General features: G+C 35.2%; 2 protein-coding genes across 6 annotated transcripts; one reads left to right on the plus strand and one right to left on the minus strand.

The window, feature by feature from the left end:
* Nucleotides 1-1,829, plus strand: LOC131012435 (uncharacterized). Its single transcript, XM_057940386.1, has 4 exons — nucleotides 1-752; nucleotides 895-1,083; nucleotides 1,315-1,340; nucleotides 1,411-1,829. The coding sequence occupies exons 1-4, from the start codon at nucleotides 303-305 to the stop codon at nucleotides 1,595-1,597; spliced, it is 852 nt and encodes a 283-aa protein (XP_057796369.1). The 5' UTR covers nucleotides 1-302; the 3' UTR covers nucleotides 1,598-1,829.
* Nucleotides 1,830-9,224: 7,395 nt separating this feature from the next.
* On the minus strand, nucleotides 9,225-14,827 carry LOC131012436 (uncharacterized). Of its 5 annotated transcripts, XM_057940388.1 has the most exons (14): nucleotides 14,759-14,827; nucleotides 14,576-14,622; nucleotides 13,819-13,899; nucleotides 13,230-13,308; nucleotides 11,803-11,910; nucleotides 11,644-11,727; nucleotides 11,226-11,522; nucleotides 10,940-11,139; nucleotides 10,725-10,842; nucleotides 10,411-10,655; nucleotides 10,098-10,310; nucleotides 9,930-10,028; nucleotides 9,749-9,847; nucleotides 9,353-9,642 (listed from the first exon to the last, which is right to left on the minus strand). In XM_057940388.1, exons 5-14 carry the CDS (start codon nucleotides 11,900-11,902, stop codon nucleotides 9,370-9,372), a joined length of 1,728 nt encoding a protein of 575 aa, XP_057796371.1. In that variant the 5' UTR covers nucleotides 11,903-11,910; nucleotides 13,230-13,308; nucleotides 13,819-13,899; nucleotides 14,576-14,622; nucleotides 14,759-14,827; the 3' UTR covers nucleotides 9,353-9,369. The 5 variants fall into 5 exon arrangements, with proteins under 5 accessions (XP_057796370.1, XP_057796371.1, XP_057796372.1 ...); XM_057940387.1 differs by having other exon boundaries at nucleotides 9,225-9,642; nucleotides 14,576-14,821; XM_057940389.1 differs by having other exon boundaries at nucleotides 13,230-13,302; nucleotides 14,576-14,821.
* Between the last annotated feature and the right edge of the window lie 389 nt (nucleotides 14,828-15,216).

The raw sequence follows: 15,216 nt of genomic DNA on the forward strand, positions 1-15,216 counted from the left end.
TTAAAAGAAAACATCATAGAAAATATCTTGTTTTGGTTTAAATGTCCCAAATTATAACATAAGTGGGTCTTTGTATAATTATTTACAAAAAGAGGTTATTTTTTGAATTTTTAAGAATTAAGTTGTGTCAAATTTGGACAACAACGAAAGTTAGTGTATTAAAATGTAAAATCCTAACTTCGCGTCAAATATGGATTTTTTGCAATGTTTGTGTATTTTCACGCAATTATCCCTATAATAAAATAAATAGTCTAGAAAAAACAAACGCCATATAGCCAAAACATATTTTGGCCAAGAAATTAATGTTGTCTTCTCTTTTGATATTTTCAAGCTTGTCTCAATTCTTTCAAAAAAATAAAAAAATCTTGACTGGATATGTTGCAGTAGTAGTGGTGACTGGTGTGCAACACCCAAAAATGATGCAATCTCAACAACGGCATCTCCTCCGCCTCTCCTCCGCCAACTTTCTCTTTCCCTCACCTCCACCACCGTTTACCCACCACCTCTATTTTCCCGGCAGACCTACCAACCCTTATCCTCTCTGCTCTGCCCACAACGCATGGGTTGCCCAACTCATCTCCTCCCAGCCACCGCCGGAGCTCCCCATCCAACTCCCTCCCTCCGTTTCTTCTCTTCTCTCCGCCTCCAATGACTCGTCTTTCCAAACCGCCGCCAGTTTTCTCATCACCGGAGCTTTCACTCTCTTTCTCTTCCGCACTCTCCGCCGCGGCGCCAAGCGCGCCAAAGAAAGAGTATATATTCGTTACTGCCACACTAGTCTTTCAATTGCGCTTTGATTGAATTTGAATTTGAACTCGCAATCTGCAATTGTGTATTTTTCATTGCGTGTTAGTGTAGATGTAAATAGATATTTGTAAATTGATGTGGCATCAGAGATTGAGATCGTCAGCGTTAGAGACATCGGCACTGAAAGTGAAAGGCAAGAAGAGGAAGCGGCCGCCATCGGCAGATGAGACGCTTCTTGGCGCCTTAATAGCCGCTGCATTTGGAATATTACTTTACAAATTCACCACCTCCGTTGAGTACACTCTCAACAACCAACCCCTCTCCCCCAATTACTCGGTACCCCTCTCTCCCTCTCTAAATCCTCTCACTATAAATATTCAATCGGTGGAGAGATTCTGTTTTTGAAATTTTGAATTTTTTTTCCCACGTAATTTGGTTTGATTTACGCACCATAATGCATATATAAAATATCAGAAAATTGATGATTTCACAATCATCATGTACACTAGAACTATAGATATATTTGAGCTTTCATTTGTATTGAGTTGTTATGTTTTGGTTTTTCAGGTGCGGCAGATCACCATTACCATTAGGTATATATTTTGCATATTTGGTTTTGGATATGTATATGTAGTGTATCCAAAATTGAGTATTTTGATGCAGGACAATAATAAACGGAATGTGCTACCTGGCTACGTTTGTTTTCGGGTTCAACTCTCTGGGGTTGTTCCTCTACTCAGGCCAGCTGGCCATGAACTCATTCGTTCGTGTGAGTGAGGACAATGCACATTTGAACTCCAAGGTGGAGTCGACTGAGGATCAAAGTTCAGACAACACACTACAAAAGTGATGGATTAAAGGAGGAGCTCCTGCTTCTCTGTTGTATATATTGTATACTTAAATATACCAAAACTTAATTACCACTCAGCATCTACTAGATACATAAAAAGTAAATTCAATTCATGAGTTTTGACAGCGTTAAGTGTCTCTGTTCTTGGTTTTCCTCGCATTTTTGTTGTGGATGTTGTGTTGAGGTTCGTGTATTTGATGAAAGAGATTGAACTCGATTTAATTCCTGAGTTGAGTTAGCTCATGTGCCACTTGATTTCTTTATATATATATAGAGTATATATATATATATAGAGTTTGATTTCTCTATTATTATTATTATCAATAATTTGTTATGCTATCCAATACAATGATAGATATATATATATATATATAACTTATATAAGCATGCAATTAAGCACGTATCATTCATTTGGGATAGTTAAAATATGAAATGTAATATGAAATTATTTGTCTTTTTGAGTTCCTCTGAAACCCTAGACGGCTAAGGTTTTAGGAGTGTAGTCTTCTCCTCTTTGGGAAGTCATCGTCCTCTTTTGATTCGGGAGCGGAGTTCTTGCCAGTTTTCAATTGGTGGGATGTAATATATTGTGATATCTCTCGATTTGGAGTCAAATAGGAATCGCATCCTATCAGATGAACCGTGGTATTATTTCCATAAAATCATGATTTTGACACAGATGGATATGACGAATATTGCATCCAACACAGTGTTTAACAAGATCACTCTATGGGCACAACTTATGGAGTTAATTTTGTATATTGTCAGACATGTGGGACTATAAATAGGACATGTGGTTGAGGTTGACAACGGTAGCGGCAGATTGTGCTTGGGACGATATGCCAGGGTTAAAGTAACACGATCTATCTATGATCCGCTTGTTCGTTGTGTGCCGATCTCAGCTGAAGGCCAAGAGGAGGCAAACATGGTTTTGGTTCTCTATGAATGATTGTCGGATCACTTTTGCTTCGCATGTGGGAAGCTTGGTCATTATATAAGAAACTGCGATTTAGATGAGGAGGCAAAAAAATACCTGGCGCTTGGAACATGGCTAAAGGCAAGACCGGGTGTGGACTATAGAAGACCACCACAACAACGACATTAGGCACAAGTCCCACGCCCGAGTTCCCATTTGGCACCAAGGGCAAACCCTAAAGGCCCAGAGATTTCTATTGACGATAGCTTGGCTCTAATCCCACGTGGATCATGGGAAGAAGTCACGGCGGATCCTAATGACGTTAATATTAGCAGAGAAGTTGGGGAGACTATAGATAGAGGGTTGGAGAATATGATTGAAGATATTTTGGGTAGTAAGGAGGATTTGGGGGGGGTGTTCGGAGATAAAAAGACCGGGGGCGAGGATTGTATTTGTGGGATTGTCCCCCAAAAAAAAAAAAAAATCACATCCGGAACCGACGAGGCATTACCATCTCTCCTGCAAAGTCTAATCTGAATCCGAAAGGCAAAGGGCGACTCATGAGCTAGCTAGTTTTGCTTTATATAGTTTCTCAGTTATAATGATATGGAAGTCGGATTTCTCGTCTTAGCTTTTCAATTTTGTACATTCAAATTTTCAGTAATATAGTTTTTCTTTAATTGGTTTTCAAAAAAAAAAAAATGTAATACGAAAATGTAACATAAAATCCCATATCCAATATATATAGGAGAGGGTTAAAATAAGTATAATTCTCAAGATATAAAATAAGAATCACATTGAGCCCTTAGATCATCAAGATCTACGGTTGATTCGTAACCTTGTTGGATGGATTTATGGTCCTGAATTCGAATCCCAAAGGTAGCAAAAATTTATTTTTTATAATTCAAACCTTTATACAGCGAATTATACATGTTTTATATAAAATTCATACATTGAAAATTGCTCTTATTTCTTATTTTAAGATGTATTCTCAAGGTAGCCCACCACTATATAGGGGAGGGTTATACAGAAAATTCCCCTTAGACTATAAAATAAGACTAATTTATGGCCATAGATCTACTGCTAATTAACGGTCTTGATTAAATTGTGGGAGATTGCATTAATTCGTAGTCTTCCCTCTTAAAATGTTGACTGATCTTCAATCAAAGGGCATAACCGAAATTGAAATTATGACTTTCCATATCTTCAACAATAGAGTTCCAATATATACGCCCATTTATTAAGGAAATAAATATATGTCATGATTTGACTATATTTTTTGCATTTTATTGTAATACATAAACCATTTCCCAAAAAATACACAAACAAATGAATGATTTATTTCTTCCCACGACTATTATTTTCTAAACAAAAAGGTTTAAAATTTATCAAATTTTGAAATTTATAAAATCAGTAAACATGATTTGTCACGGTCTATTTATTTTCATGTTCCTCCCAAGATTATTATATAATTCATACATTGTTAATGTAAAATTCATACAATATTGCATATTAGTTAATTCATAATCCAACCATTCATACATTGATAATGCAAAATTCGTACTGAGTTGCATTTTAGTTAATTCATAATCCAATAATTCATACATTGTTAATGCAAAATTCGTACGTAAGCTGAAGAACTGACTTTTTATTTTGGATAAATGTTCTTCAAAACTGTAGAAAGAATAAAAGAAATTTGATTAAATGTAATAAAATAAAATGCTACTAATAATTCATACATTGTAAATGCAAAATTCGTATCAAGTTGCAAACAAAAATCGTACAGAGTTGTTAGAAAATCTATTTAGTAATAATTCATACATCGTTAATGCAAAATTCGTACAAAGTTTCATTTTAGTTAATTCATAATCCAATAATTCATACAGTACTACTGTAAAATTCGTACAGAGTTGCATATTAGTTAATAAATATATTCATTTACTTTGCAATAATTCGTGCAAATGAGACACATCATTCATTTAAGGGGAATATAATTATGGAATGTTGAATATTTACTTAAACGTAATCCCTTCATTTAAGGGAAGATAATTATTAAAATTATGAAATGACTTTTCTGCCCTATAAGCTAATCTGGCGTTAATTAGATGATGTAATTACATTAAAATCTGTCCGTCCTTATTTGAAGATCTAATGGCCTGTAATTGTTCCTATTTTATAGACTAAAATTGGTTATTATTTTAGCCTATGTGTGTGTGTATATGTATGTATGGAGAAAAGTTCAACAAAGAATACTAAATATTTGGAGAATAGAGAATTTGTGAAACAAAAATGAACAGATCTATAGTTTTGATGAACAAATCAATGTACCGCATGAACAACATTTTGCCCTGGGTTCGAATCCTATTGGTGGCGAGTTTTTCTCCATTTTTACTAAATACGTCTATTCATTAGTTATGTTGATCTGTTTGTAAAATATATAGATTTGCTCATTTTCTCGAAAAAGATAATTCTATGTTGAACCCAAACTCTATATATATATATATAGGGAAGAGTTCAACAAGAACATAAATATTTGCAAAGTCTAGAGTCATAATCTCGTTCGTTAGATCGATCTTAATCAATGGCTGAGATTTAAAACTAATATAATTAATATAATAATTTTTGAAAATAAAATTGGTAAGATTATAGTATCCCTTAAATTACTCACTTCCCTCTCTCCTCTCTCCTCTCTCCTCTCTCATCTCTCTCTCTTCCGTCACTTTTTCCCACTTCCCTCTCTCCTCTCTCATCTCTCATCTCTCTCTCTCCCGTCCCTTTTTCCCTCTCTCTCTCGTCTCTCACACAGAACACACACACACACCGGCAGAACACACACACACACACAGAACACACACAAAAGGTGGCGCTGCCTCCTTCCTCGGCGCCGCCCAAGTTCAGCCCACAAGTTCAGAGCCACCGCCGCCCTCAAGTTCAGCCACCACCGCCGCCTTCGAACGCCCCAAGTTCAGCCACCACCGCCGCCTTCGAACGCCCCAAGTTCAGCCCACAAGTTCAGAGCCACCGCCGCCCTCTAGTTCAGAGCCACCGCCGCCTTCGAACGCCCTCAAGTTCAGCCACCACCGCCGCCTTCGAACGCCCCAAGTTCAGCCACCACCGCCGCCTTCTGAACTCCGGCCGCCGCCCCCTTCTCCGTGCATTGAACATTTGCCGGAGAAGAGGAAGGGGGCGACAGATTTTGTAAATAATTTTATTGAACTTATACGTATAATTCTGTGAACTTTTGAATTTGTGGTATTGAACTTCTGAACTTGTGTTGAACTTGTCTTGAATGGTGTTGAAGTTTTCTGGTGTTTAATGGGGGAAAATCGTGAGAGAGAAAGAGGTAGATGGGAGAGTAGGATTGAACTTGCAGATATAGTTTTATGAACTTGCAAATACAGTTTTACGAACTTTCAGATATAGTTTCATGAACTTAATTATGTATTTTGATTTTAAGAGAGAGAGAGGAGAGAGGGGACGAGAGAGAGAGAGAGAGAGAGAGAGAGAGGAGAGAGGTGAGGGGTGACGGGAGATAGAGAGAGAAGAGAGGAGAGAGGAGAGAGAAGGGAGTAAATTAAGGGATATTATGAATCTTACCAATTTTAATTATATTAACTTCTAATCTTAGCCTTTGATCAAGATTGATCTGACGAACCAGATTGCGACTCCATTCTTCATCTAATATTGTGTTTCCATAGAATGCAACCCTATATATATATATATATGGTGCGGTTATAGTGAGAACCACAATTATCGTGAGAACATAAGAACCAATAAAATTAATGCATCTGCTATACAAATTAATGCATCCGCTATTAAATTTAATGCATCCGAAAAAAGTAATTTTTTTGCTCCCTTCAGGATTCGAACCCAGCACCTGCATCCATCCACCAAGATGATGCATCCACCGTAGATCTTGATGATCGAATGGCTTAAAATGGTTCTCCGTTCTTATTTTATTAGTGGTTCTTATTTGAACCTCTCCCTATATATATATATATATATATATATATATATATATATATATATAAATAGGGTTTCGTTCAATGAAGAGCACGAACACGCCCATGTTCATCAAATTATATTGAACATATAAGTCATTTCGTTAAACATTCATCAAATTATACTTAATTTTTGGGGGTTCTGGGGTTTGACCCCCCTATATGTTCAACAAAAAAATCCGTTGAATATGGCTTGAATAAATGTTGACCGTTAGATTAGATAAGATCAACGGTTGAGATTTATTCTCTGTTCTTTGAATATTTAGTGTTCTCCATTGAGCGTCCACCTATATATATACATATAGGGGGCCGCTCCAATGAGACCCCCTAATTTTAGTGAGATCTAGGGCACGATCTGGTGCGTTTATTTTATCAATCCTATGGCTGATATTGTATCTGGAGGGTGATTTTTTTTTTTTGCAGGGTTCGAATCCTGGAGGGAGCAAAATATTTTTAATTTTGTTATTCATCAGTATATACTGCATTGTTCGTCAGTATATACGGCCATGTTCATCAGTATATACATTTTGTTCATTAGATATATGTTTTGTTCATTAGTATTATATGTCTTATTCATTGTACTTATGTTACACGAAAAATAGGGGGTCTCACTGGAGCGCGTCCCTATATATATATATATATATATATATATATATATATATATATATAGAAGGACTACCGTGAAAACACTTCTTAAAATAAAAATAAAAACGTTTTTCAATGTACGAATTTTATGTAGAACACGAACGAATTCATCCAACAGGGTTACGAATTGTGAAAAATAAATTTTTGCTACCTTTGGGATTCGAACTCAGGACCACGAATTCATCCAACTGGGTTACGAATCAACCGTAGATCTTGATGATCTAAGGGCTGAAAATTGTTTATAATTTATAATTTATATTTTATATTTTATATTTTAAGAAGTGTTTTTATTTTAGCCCTCCCTTATATATATATATGTATATATATATATATGTGTGTGTGTGTGTGTATGTGTGTGTGTGTGTGTGTGTGTGGATGAGATCTTGTAGTATTCAATCCCCAACAAAATCAATTTCTCGCAAACTCGCGAGATTCCACGCGGATCCAGGCGTGTCGACCCAATTAAATATATACTCTCTTCGTCCACGATAAGCGTGGTGTGGATGTGAGGGCACAAGATTTAAGAAAATATTGGAGGATAAAAAATATTGGGGGATGTGTATAAAGTGGAGAAAATGTCCCATCAAAGTTGATTTATTAGGTAATTAATAAATGGTTTGTGAAATGAGATTTTTGTAAATATTTTGTGTGAATGAGATAAAAATATAAATGTATATGTTCGAAAATGGAAATACCACATTTATTATGGACGAAAGAAAATGAAAAAAAAATCACACTTATCGTGGACGGACGAAAATGAGAAAAAGATACACGAAAAGAATATAATTTTTAGATACAAAAAAAGCATAATTGTAAAAGAACAAATCAATCATTAAACCCCACGCCAACACGTCACCACAATAAATAAATAAAAAATATAAAAATTACAGCAACTGTTCACCCTCTCTCGTCTATCTCCCTCGCGTTTTTTGAGAGATTCCTCATTCAATGTTTCTTCTCCGACATTTCTTCTTCAATTCTTCAAATATTATCGCCATTTTCTTCTTCTTTTTTTAACAGTTTCTTCTTAGCTAAAAGATGCAACCTAAAGTATCCGTGAGAAATAACTCGAGTCGTCGTAATTAAGTTTTTAATTGACGTTCAATTTTTTTTATTTTTTATTTATTCATGCATATAAATTTTTATTTATTATAATAACATGAAATCGCTTTAAGAAAAAACATCAAATCAACTTATTTATCACATTGAAAAACCCTAATTTTATTAGTAGATTTCAAGCTTTTGCGATGCAATTGTTACTTTTTATTAACTACAAGAAAAAGTAGTTTTAGTGACGGTAAAAACCGTGGTTAAAAGTGCAAATACTCTCACTAATAATTATTAGTGACGGAAATTTGCCCGTCATGGCCTCTCGTTACTGCCTCTCTAGTTAGAGGTCAATAATGACGAGATATCATCCCGTCACTAATAAGTATTTAGTGAGAGTAATTTCACCGTCACTAATAAGTATTTAGTGAGAGTAAATTTACCGTCACTAAAACATTTATACTGTCATTAATATATTATCGTACAAGTTTCAAGACTACACTTTCATGCTCTTTTTTTCTTGCATCGTGTCTGTATATATGCGAATTTATAACAAACATGATGTTGGATATACAAAACATAAATTTTATTATTCAATTTGATTTTGCAGCTTGCAATTAGCTGAAATGTACAAAACTGGATGTTGGATATACAAAAGTGAACTTGAAAGATATCACTTGTCAAGAATATAAATAGATTCCAATCAACTACACATTTATTAAGCCTACATATTAGCCAGCAGAATGAAGATCTCTATCTCAACTTCGTTTTTTCTTTTCCTGTTTCCCAAACTTCGATCAAGGTTTCAACGACATAAATGGATAGCAGAAAAGTAAAACCTGCAAAACAGAGTTAAGTTTTCTAAGAGTCTATTCGAATGTATAAGACAATTGCTTCTCAGTTTTCTAATATCATACAAAGAGAAGTTAACCAAAATTGAAAACAAATATGATCTAATTAAAGAGAAAATGCAATAGAAAGAAAGAAAGAAACCTGTCTAAGAGTTACTCTGTTACACTTGGATGGCAAATGAAGAAATTTATTCTGCGAAAAGAGAATTTAAGTTAATAATTAACTAGACAAAAGCAAAGAACTGAGAGAACTATTGGCTTTCACAAGAATATATTAAGAATCAACAAGTTATACCAGCAAAAATGTGGGCTTTATTCTGATGGTAAACCACTTCTCTCCCATTGATCGAACCTTTCTTCAAGTCTATCCACTCGTTTCCTAAGCAGACGATTTTCTTCATCTTTTGCAGAAAGTTTTTCCTCGAGTTCCTTGGTGTAAGAAGATTTCCAGTCGTGAAATGTTTTCCGTTTCACACCACCTCCATAACCATAAACAATTCCATGCTGTTGTGGCCCGAAACATTTTTCAGCAAGTTCAAGGTTACTGAGAGATGGATTAGATTGAATTGTTTCAACAATTTCATCCTGATAAAGTTATAAAATTTGAAGTTAGTGTGATGAAGAATGTGCCCTGTTTCTGTTGATTTATTCACACAATAATAAAATCAAAATACAAGAAAATGATACTCACATATTTGTCCTTCTCCTTTGTCCCCTTAAATTTTCCATTTTTGCTCCGAGTCTCGAAGAAAATTACTCCCAAATCAGGCATTTCAGAATTTTTACCTCCCTATATTTTGTTCAAGAAAAGAACAACAAAAAATTATGTCAAGTTGTGATGTAAAAGAAAAATACGTATGCAACTTTACTACCTTGTCATAAATGATATCTCTATGTGGTCTGCTCCCAGTAAGATGAGGCATAAACAAATCAGATTTTGATCGATTCTTAGAATTTCGCTCACTGATATCCTACATATGCAAACTTACAATTAAAAATAAAAATTGACATAGTTTGCATATATTTAAAATACATTATACCTGAAACTCTTTAGTTAGAAACTTGTTAGTTACGAGCCATTCCCAATCTTTATCATTCATCCCACGTGGAACCTTTTTTAAAGCATTGATCTTGTTTTTGTAAGGTTTCACGTGATCTGCATACAACTTTGATCTCCAAGCTCCCCACAAAACACTCATATGCTCCAACGTATGCTCACGATATAACTCAATATTTGGATTTGAGAAACATTCCTGCATTTGTTTTCAATCAAATGTATTCCAAAGCATAAGATATAAAATAAGATGAAGCTTCACTTTCACATGTCTTGCCATCAGAAAATTAAGAAAATACCTTAACAGCCTCCCACATATGTTGTTTTTCTGCATTTCCGATCTCCTTCCATGATTGCACTCTCACGGGGCAAATGTTGCTGTCACGCACAATTTTCCCAAGATGTCTTGACCAAGCCTCATGATTTTTATTGACTGGACGATTATTAAAGAATATAACTTCTAGCTTTTCACCACTTCTCAAAGATGCAACTTTTCTATTCTTGTTCCCTCCTCTAACTTTTTTTTCCTTTTGAGGGGATGGATCTATATATTAAATTAAAAGATTTGATTAATATTCAAAATTACTCATGAGTTTTAATTATAATTACTTACTCTCAACAGTTCTGTCTGACACAACAAACACTGGTTCACCATATTTGCCATCTTCATTCATAGGAGAATATTTCGCGACCACATAATGACCAACTGCTTTTGAGGGCAATTGAAACTCCTACAGAAATAAATGTAAGAGTTAACATCGAATAAAACAAATATCATGATACAAGAATTAACAAGACTTATTCTACATAAACACATGATGCACTTACCTTATTGTTCCTAGAATGACCAATAAGCTCAAGATCTTTCTGTGCATCAAAGCTTTTAGAAATGGTAATGAACAAGTCCACCATGCTTTCATCTTCAATCCCTCCAACAATAGTCCCAGTTACCTTGACCTTTTTATTTGCCTTGAGATCACCCACTATTTTAACATTTGTTACTCTAAGATTTGACGAGACTTGCGAACCTATAAAAGAATAAGATCACCAAATGAATATAATCAAATCCAACAAGAACTAATACACAATGGAAGACAAAAGGCAATAAATATACCAAGCATTGGATTGTCTTGTGGCAGCTTGAAACTTAATGGCGCAACAGTAGGATCCTCATATATATGAACATTGATGCAAGGAACATCCTCATGTCGTATCAGCATAGCCAAAACATCTCTATCACTCTTTAAGGGTCTAGCATCTCCATCACTGATTTTGATACCAACAGAATATATATCAATGAACTTCTTACAGATGCTCAAGATATCCAAGAATGAACTATCTTCATTGAAACCATTTTCATGGAATTCACAATCTTTATAATGCACAATCAGAGAGTGTGATGTGTTGTCTCCTTTCAAGAACAAAAAGGAATAAAGTTAGGCCAACAAAAACACACTGCACAATCAGCACTTTTAAGCTCAAATAATTTCAGAAAAATCATTCTCCAAAATATAAACACATAATTATCTTACTGTTCATTGAATAATTGAATGTGGCCTCAGGTTCTTGCTCTGTTCTGCCTTGAGAAATTGATGGAGTTGTTAACTTGTTATTTCCTAAAAGAGCAAACAAATATCATATTTACTTTCGGCAACTCAGAAACATTATTGAAGAAACTAATGTACCCTTACCAGCATATTTTTTTCCATGTTCATGCAATTTCTTTGACAAACGAGGTGTTGTAAATCTTCTATTTTTGTGGCTCATTCCTTTGTTAAATGGTGCATTCATAGCTTGACCTGACAATTCGTGTTAAAAAACAATCATGTAAGATAATTAGCAACATCAGAATAATGTTCAAAAGAAAATCATCACTAGCAAGGCCAAATGCTATATGATCTTTGGGAGTGACTAAACGGTTGGAAACCATCACTAGCAAGGCCAAGTCTTACGTTGCGAGGCTCTGAAGAAAATTCCTTGTGAGTTTCATCGAAAGATTTCCATGCTAATGAATCTGCCGGATGTCTCAATACTCCATCATCCACCCTTGATTCATGATGCCATCTCATATCTGAAGCAGTCTTTCTAGACATGAATAACCTTTGAAGTCTGGGCTTTAAAGGAAAGTACCGCATTGTCTTTGTTGATACTTTTTTTCCATTCTTTTGAATTTTAGTTTCCCCACTACGACAATCTTCTTTCCATCTTGAAACACCACAAATGCTGCACACATCAAACTGTTTTGCATCTTTCCAGTACAACATACAATTATTAACACAAACATCTATTTTTTCATAACTAAGCCCTAGATCTCTAATTATCTTCTTTGAATCATAATAGGTTTCGGGCAAAGTTGAACCAGTTGGGAGTATTTCTTTCAACATTTTCAGCAACATATCAAATGATTCATTACTCCATCGACCAATGCTCTTGATATGTAACAACTTCACAAGGGCTGACAATTTCGATGTCTCACAGCCTGGATAAGTTGGTTGATTAACATCTTTTAATAACCGATAAAATGCATCCGCGTCCTCATTTGGTTTATCCTCCTGCTCAGTTCGACTTGAAGAACCAGTTTCCTTTCCACTCTCATCAAAACCATAATAATGAGGGTAAAAATCTTGTAATACTTCATTAATCTCCTCTTCAGATTCATTCTCATCTACTTCTTCATCACTAGATTCAGTTTCACCACGTCTTTCACCATGATGATACCAGAATATATAATTTGGCATGATCCCATACACGTTCAGATGCATTGCAACCACTTCTCTAGATCCTTTATCAGTATTATTACATTTCACACATGGACACCGTATTTCACACACTTCACCCATCTTTGAAAAAGCATAGTCCAAAAATTCGACCACGCCAGCTTTATATTTTTCATTCAATCGATCATTCACAAAATTCATCCATTTCTTGCTAGGTGCCATCTAAACGATTATTAAAATAAGGAAATCGATTAGAATTTCTTGCTAGGTGTCAATTTCTATGCATCCTAATAATAGAGATAGAACTACCAACATCACCAACCAAATGGAAGACTACAATCACATAAAGTACGAGGAAATATATATTCACATAAAGTACGAGCAATGATGGAGAAGCATACCTGTCTCAAGAGGAAATTATTGCAGCTTTTTTCCCGAAACTTTAAATGCTTCTACCTTTGGTATCTTTGAATCCTTAAGCTACAAATATAAAGGAGAAAAAAAAACAGTTTTAAGATAAACACCGTGAATTCAGAAAAAGAGAATTGCATTAGAGCGAATCTAATGCACTATTGCTTATAAAATAGCACTCAAATGTAAGAACTTCAAGATAAACAAAAACTGCATCTACAGAAAATATGCAGAGCAATGTCGGATTTTACACACTTGTATCATTATGATGAGATTTATCTATGCTTGGGGCTGGACTGCGACGAAATTTATCTATGCTTCTTCTTCCGTTAAACAGTGCTTCAAAGTCAAAAACAATTGCAGAAAAAATGAATAGCAGTTGGAGAAATCTATATATTTAAGAGAAATAGTCATTGTTCCAAATATATTGTGACAGAACCGTGAGAGAACAGTGAGATAAATACAGGGCAAAACTAAGTGCTGACTCCTAAAATGGAAGAATACGGTAACACCTACTGAGCAGAACACGGAAGGCCATTAATAAACAGATATTTCACAGGTGTATGAGTTGAACTATACCGGTGACAAAGAGCTTCTTTGTTCTAATATTGGTAGCCGGAATTGAAGCTGAAGAATCCTCAGAGGCTCCGGGATTCTCACCTGTAAAAGCACACAGTTATTTCCTTCACCTAGAAATTACTGCACTGGTTTAAGTAGATGCTCGATATCAAGAACTATGCTCCACAATAAAAAAAATAGCCAAGGTGTTCAAATTATCAGGTCCTTAGACACTACCCAGTTAACATTAAGCATAACAATTCATAAAGAGTTTTTTTAGGATATAAAAGTCTTTAATTAGTTGTGCATGAACATGTCAAAGTAAAGCAACTATTCTGCAAACTATAGATATATCTCTCCTCATATACATTCCAATAAAATCATATCAGCAGCAATGGACAAAAATATAGCAACAAGTAGCTTAATTCTAAATTTACATCTACTTCATATATTCCTTCATAGGGATGAGCTTAATCTCAGCTGCAACAAGAAGTCCTAGAGTACCCTGAGACCATGGGATAGCATAGAAAAGGGCAGAGTATTTACTACTCAAACACAAAATCCAGGATCACAAACCATCAATTTCGAATAATATCACAGAAAAGCAGGAACAATAGATCGGACTATAAACAAACAAGCAAATGCAGCAATTTCATATTGCTCCATCCCCTATTTTGCAACACGTAGAAAATTGGAAAGAAGAAGAAGAAGAAGAAGAAGAAGAAGAAGAAGAAGAAGAAGAAGAAGAAGAAGAATTCAATGCATAACTAAAAGTTACCTTGTTAGACAGCTCAACGACTAAAAGCCCAAGCTCTCAACTGATGTCTGAATCAATTTCAAATGAAATTGAACCTCAAGCCAAATCCTCGTATGAAATAGGTGAAATTGAAAATGGAGTGATAGAGGAAGGAACATAATCGAAGTAACTTCGGCTGATTTTGACATAAGAACTGAGAATTACCAGCCGGCGGAAGGTGGAGAAGCTGCATTTGCAGACATCGCAGCGAGAGGCTTCCTAGAAGGGAGGCGGTGAAGGAACCATATTTTGATATATGATTCACGTGCCCGTGACCCATTTCGGATATCAAACGAATACATACAAAAACCATGTGCCTAAAGCAAGAGGATGAAATCTTACTTGCAAATCCGGCAATGATCGACTCCAGTGTTGATCTTCCAACTTGTTCCCACGGCAAGACTTGACGTTGGGTGGCAACGATCTTCAAGTCCTCTCCTTTTCCTGGGGAAACGGGCCGCCTCAGTTTCTGTGTTCTCATAGATTTCTCTCTATTTTACCTCACGTAATGTCACAAGTAAATTAGAATTAGGGCTGTACCTATTATTTATACTGGGCATTAAAACCCTAAATAATAAGCCCATCATCCAATTAAACTAAAACAAAGCCCAAAGGCTTAAGTG

The sequence above is a fragment of the Salvia miltiorrhiza genome, chromosome 2, assembly GCF_028751815.1.
Source record: "Salvia miltiorrhiza cultivar Shanhuang (shh) chromosome 2, IMPLAD_Smil_shh, whole genome shotgun sequence".
Lineage (NCBI taxonomy): Eukaryota > Viridiplantae > Streptophyta > Magnoliopsida > Lamiales > Lamiaceae > Salvia > Salvia miltiorrhiza.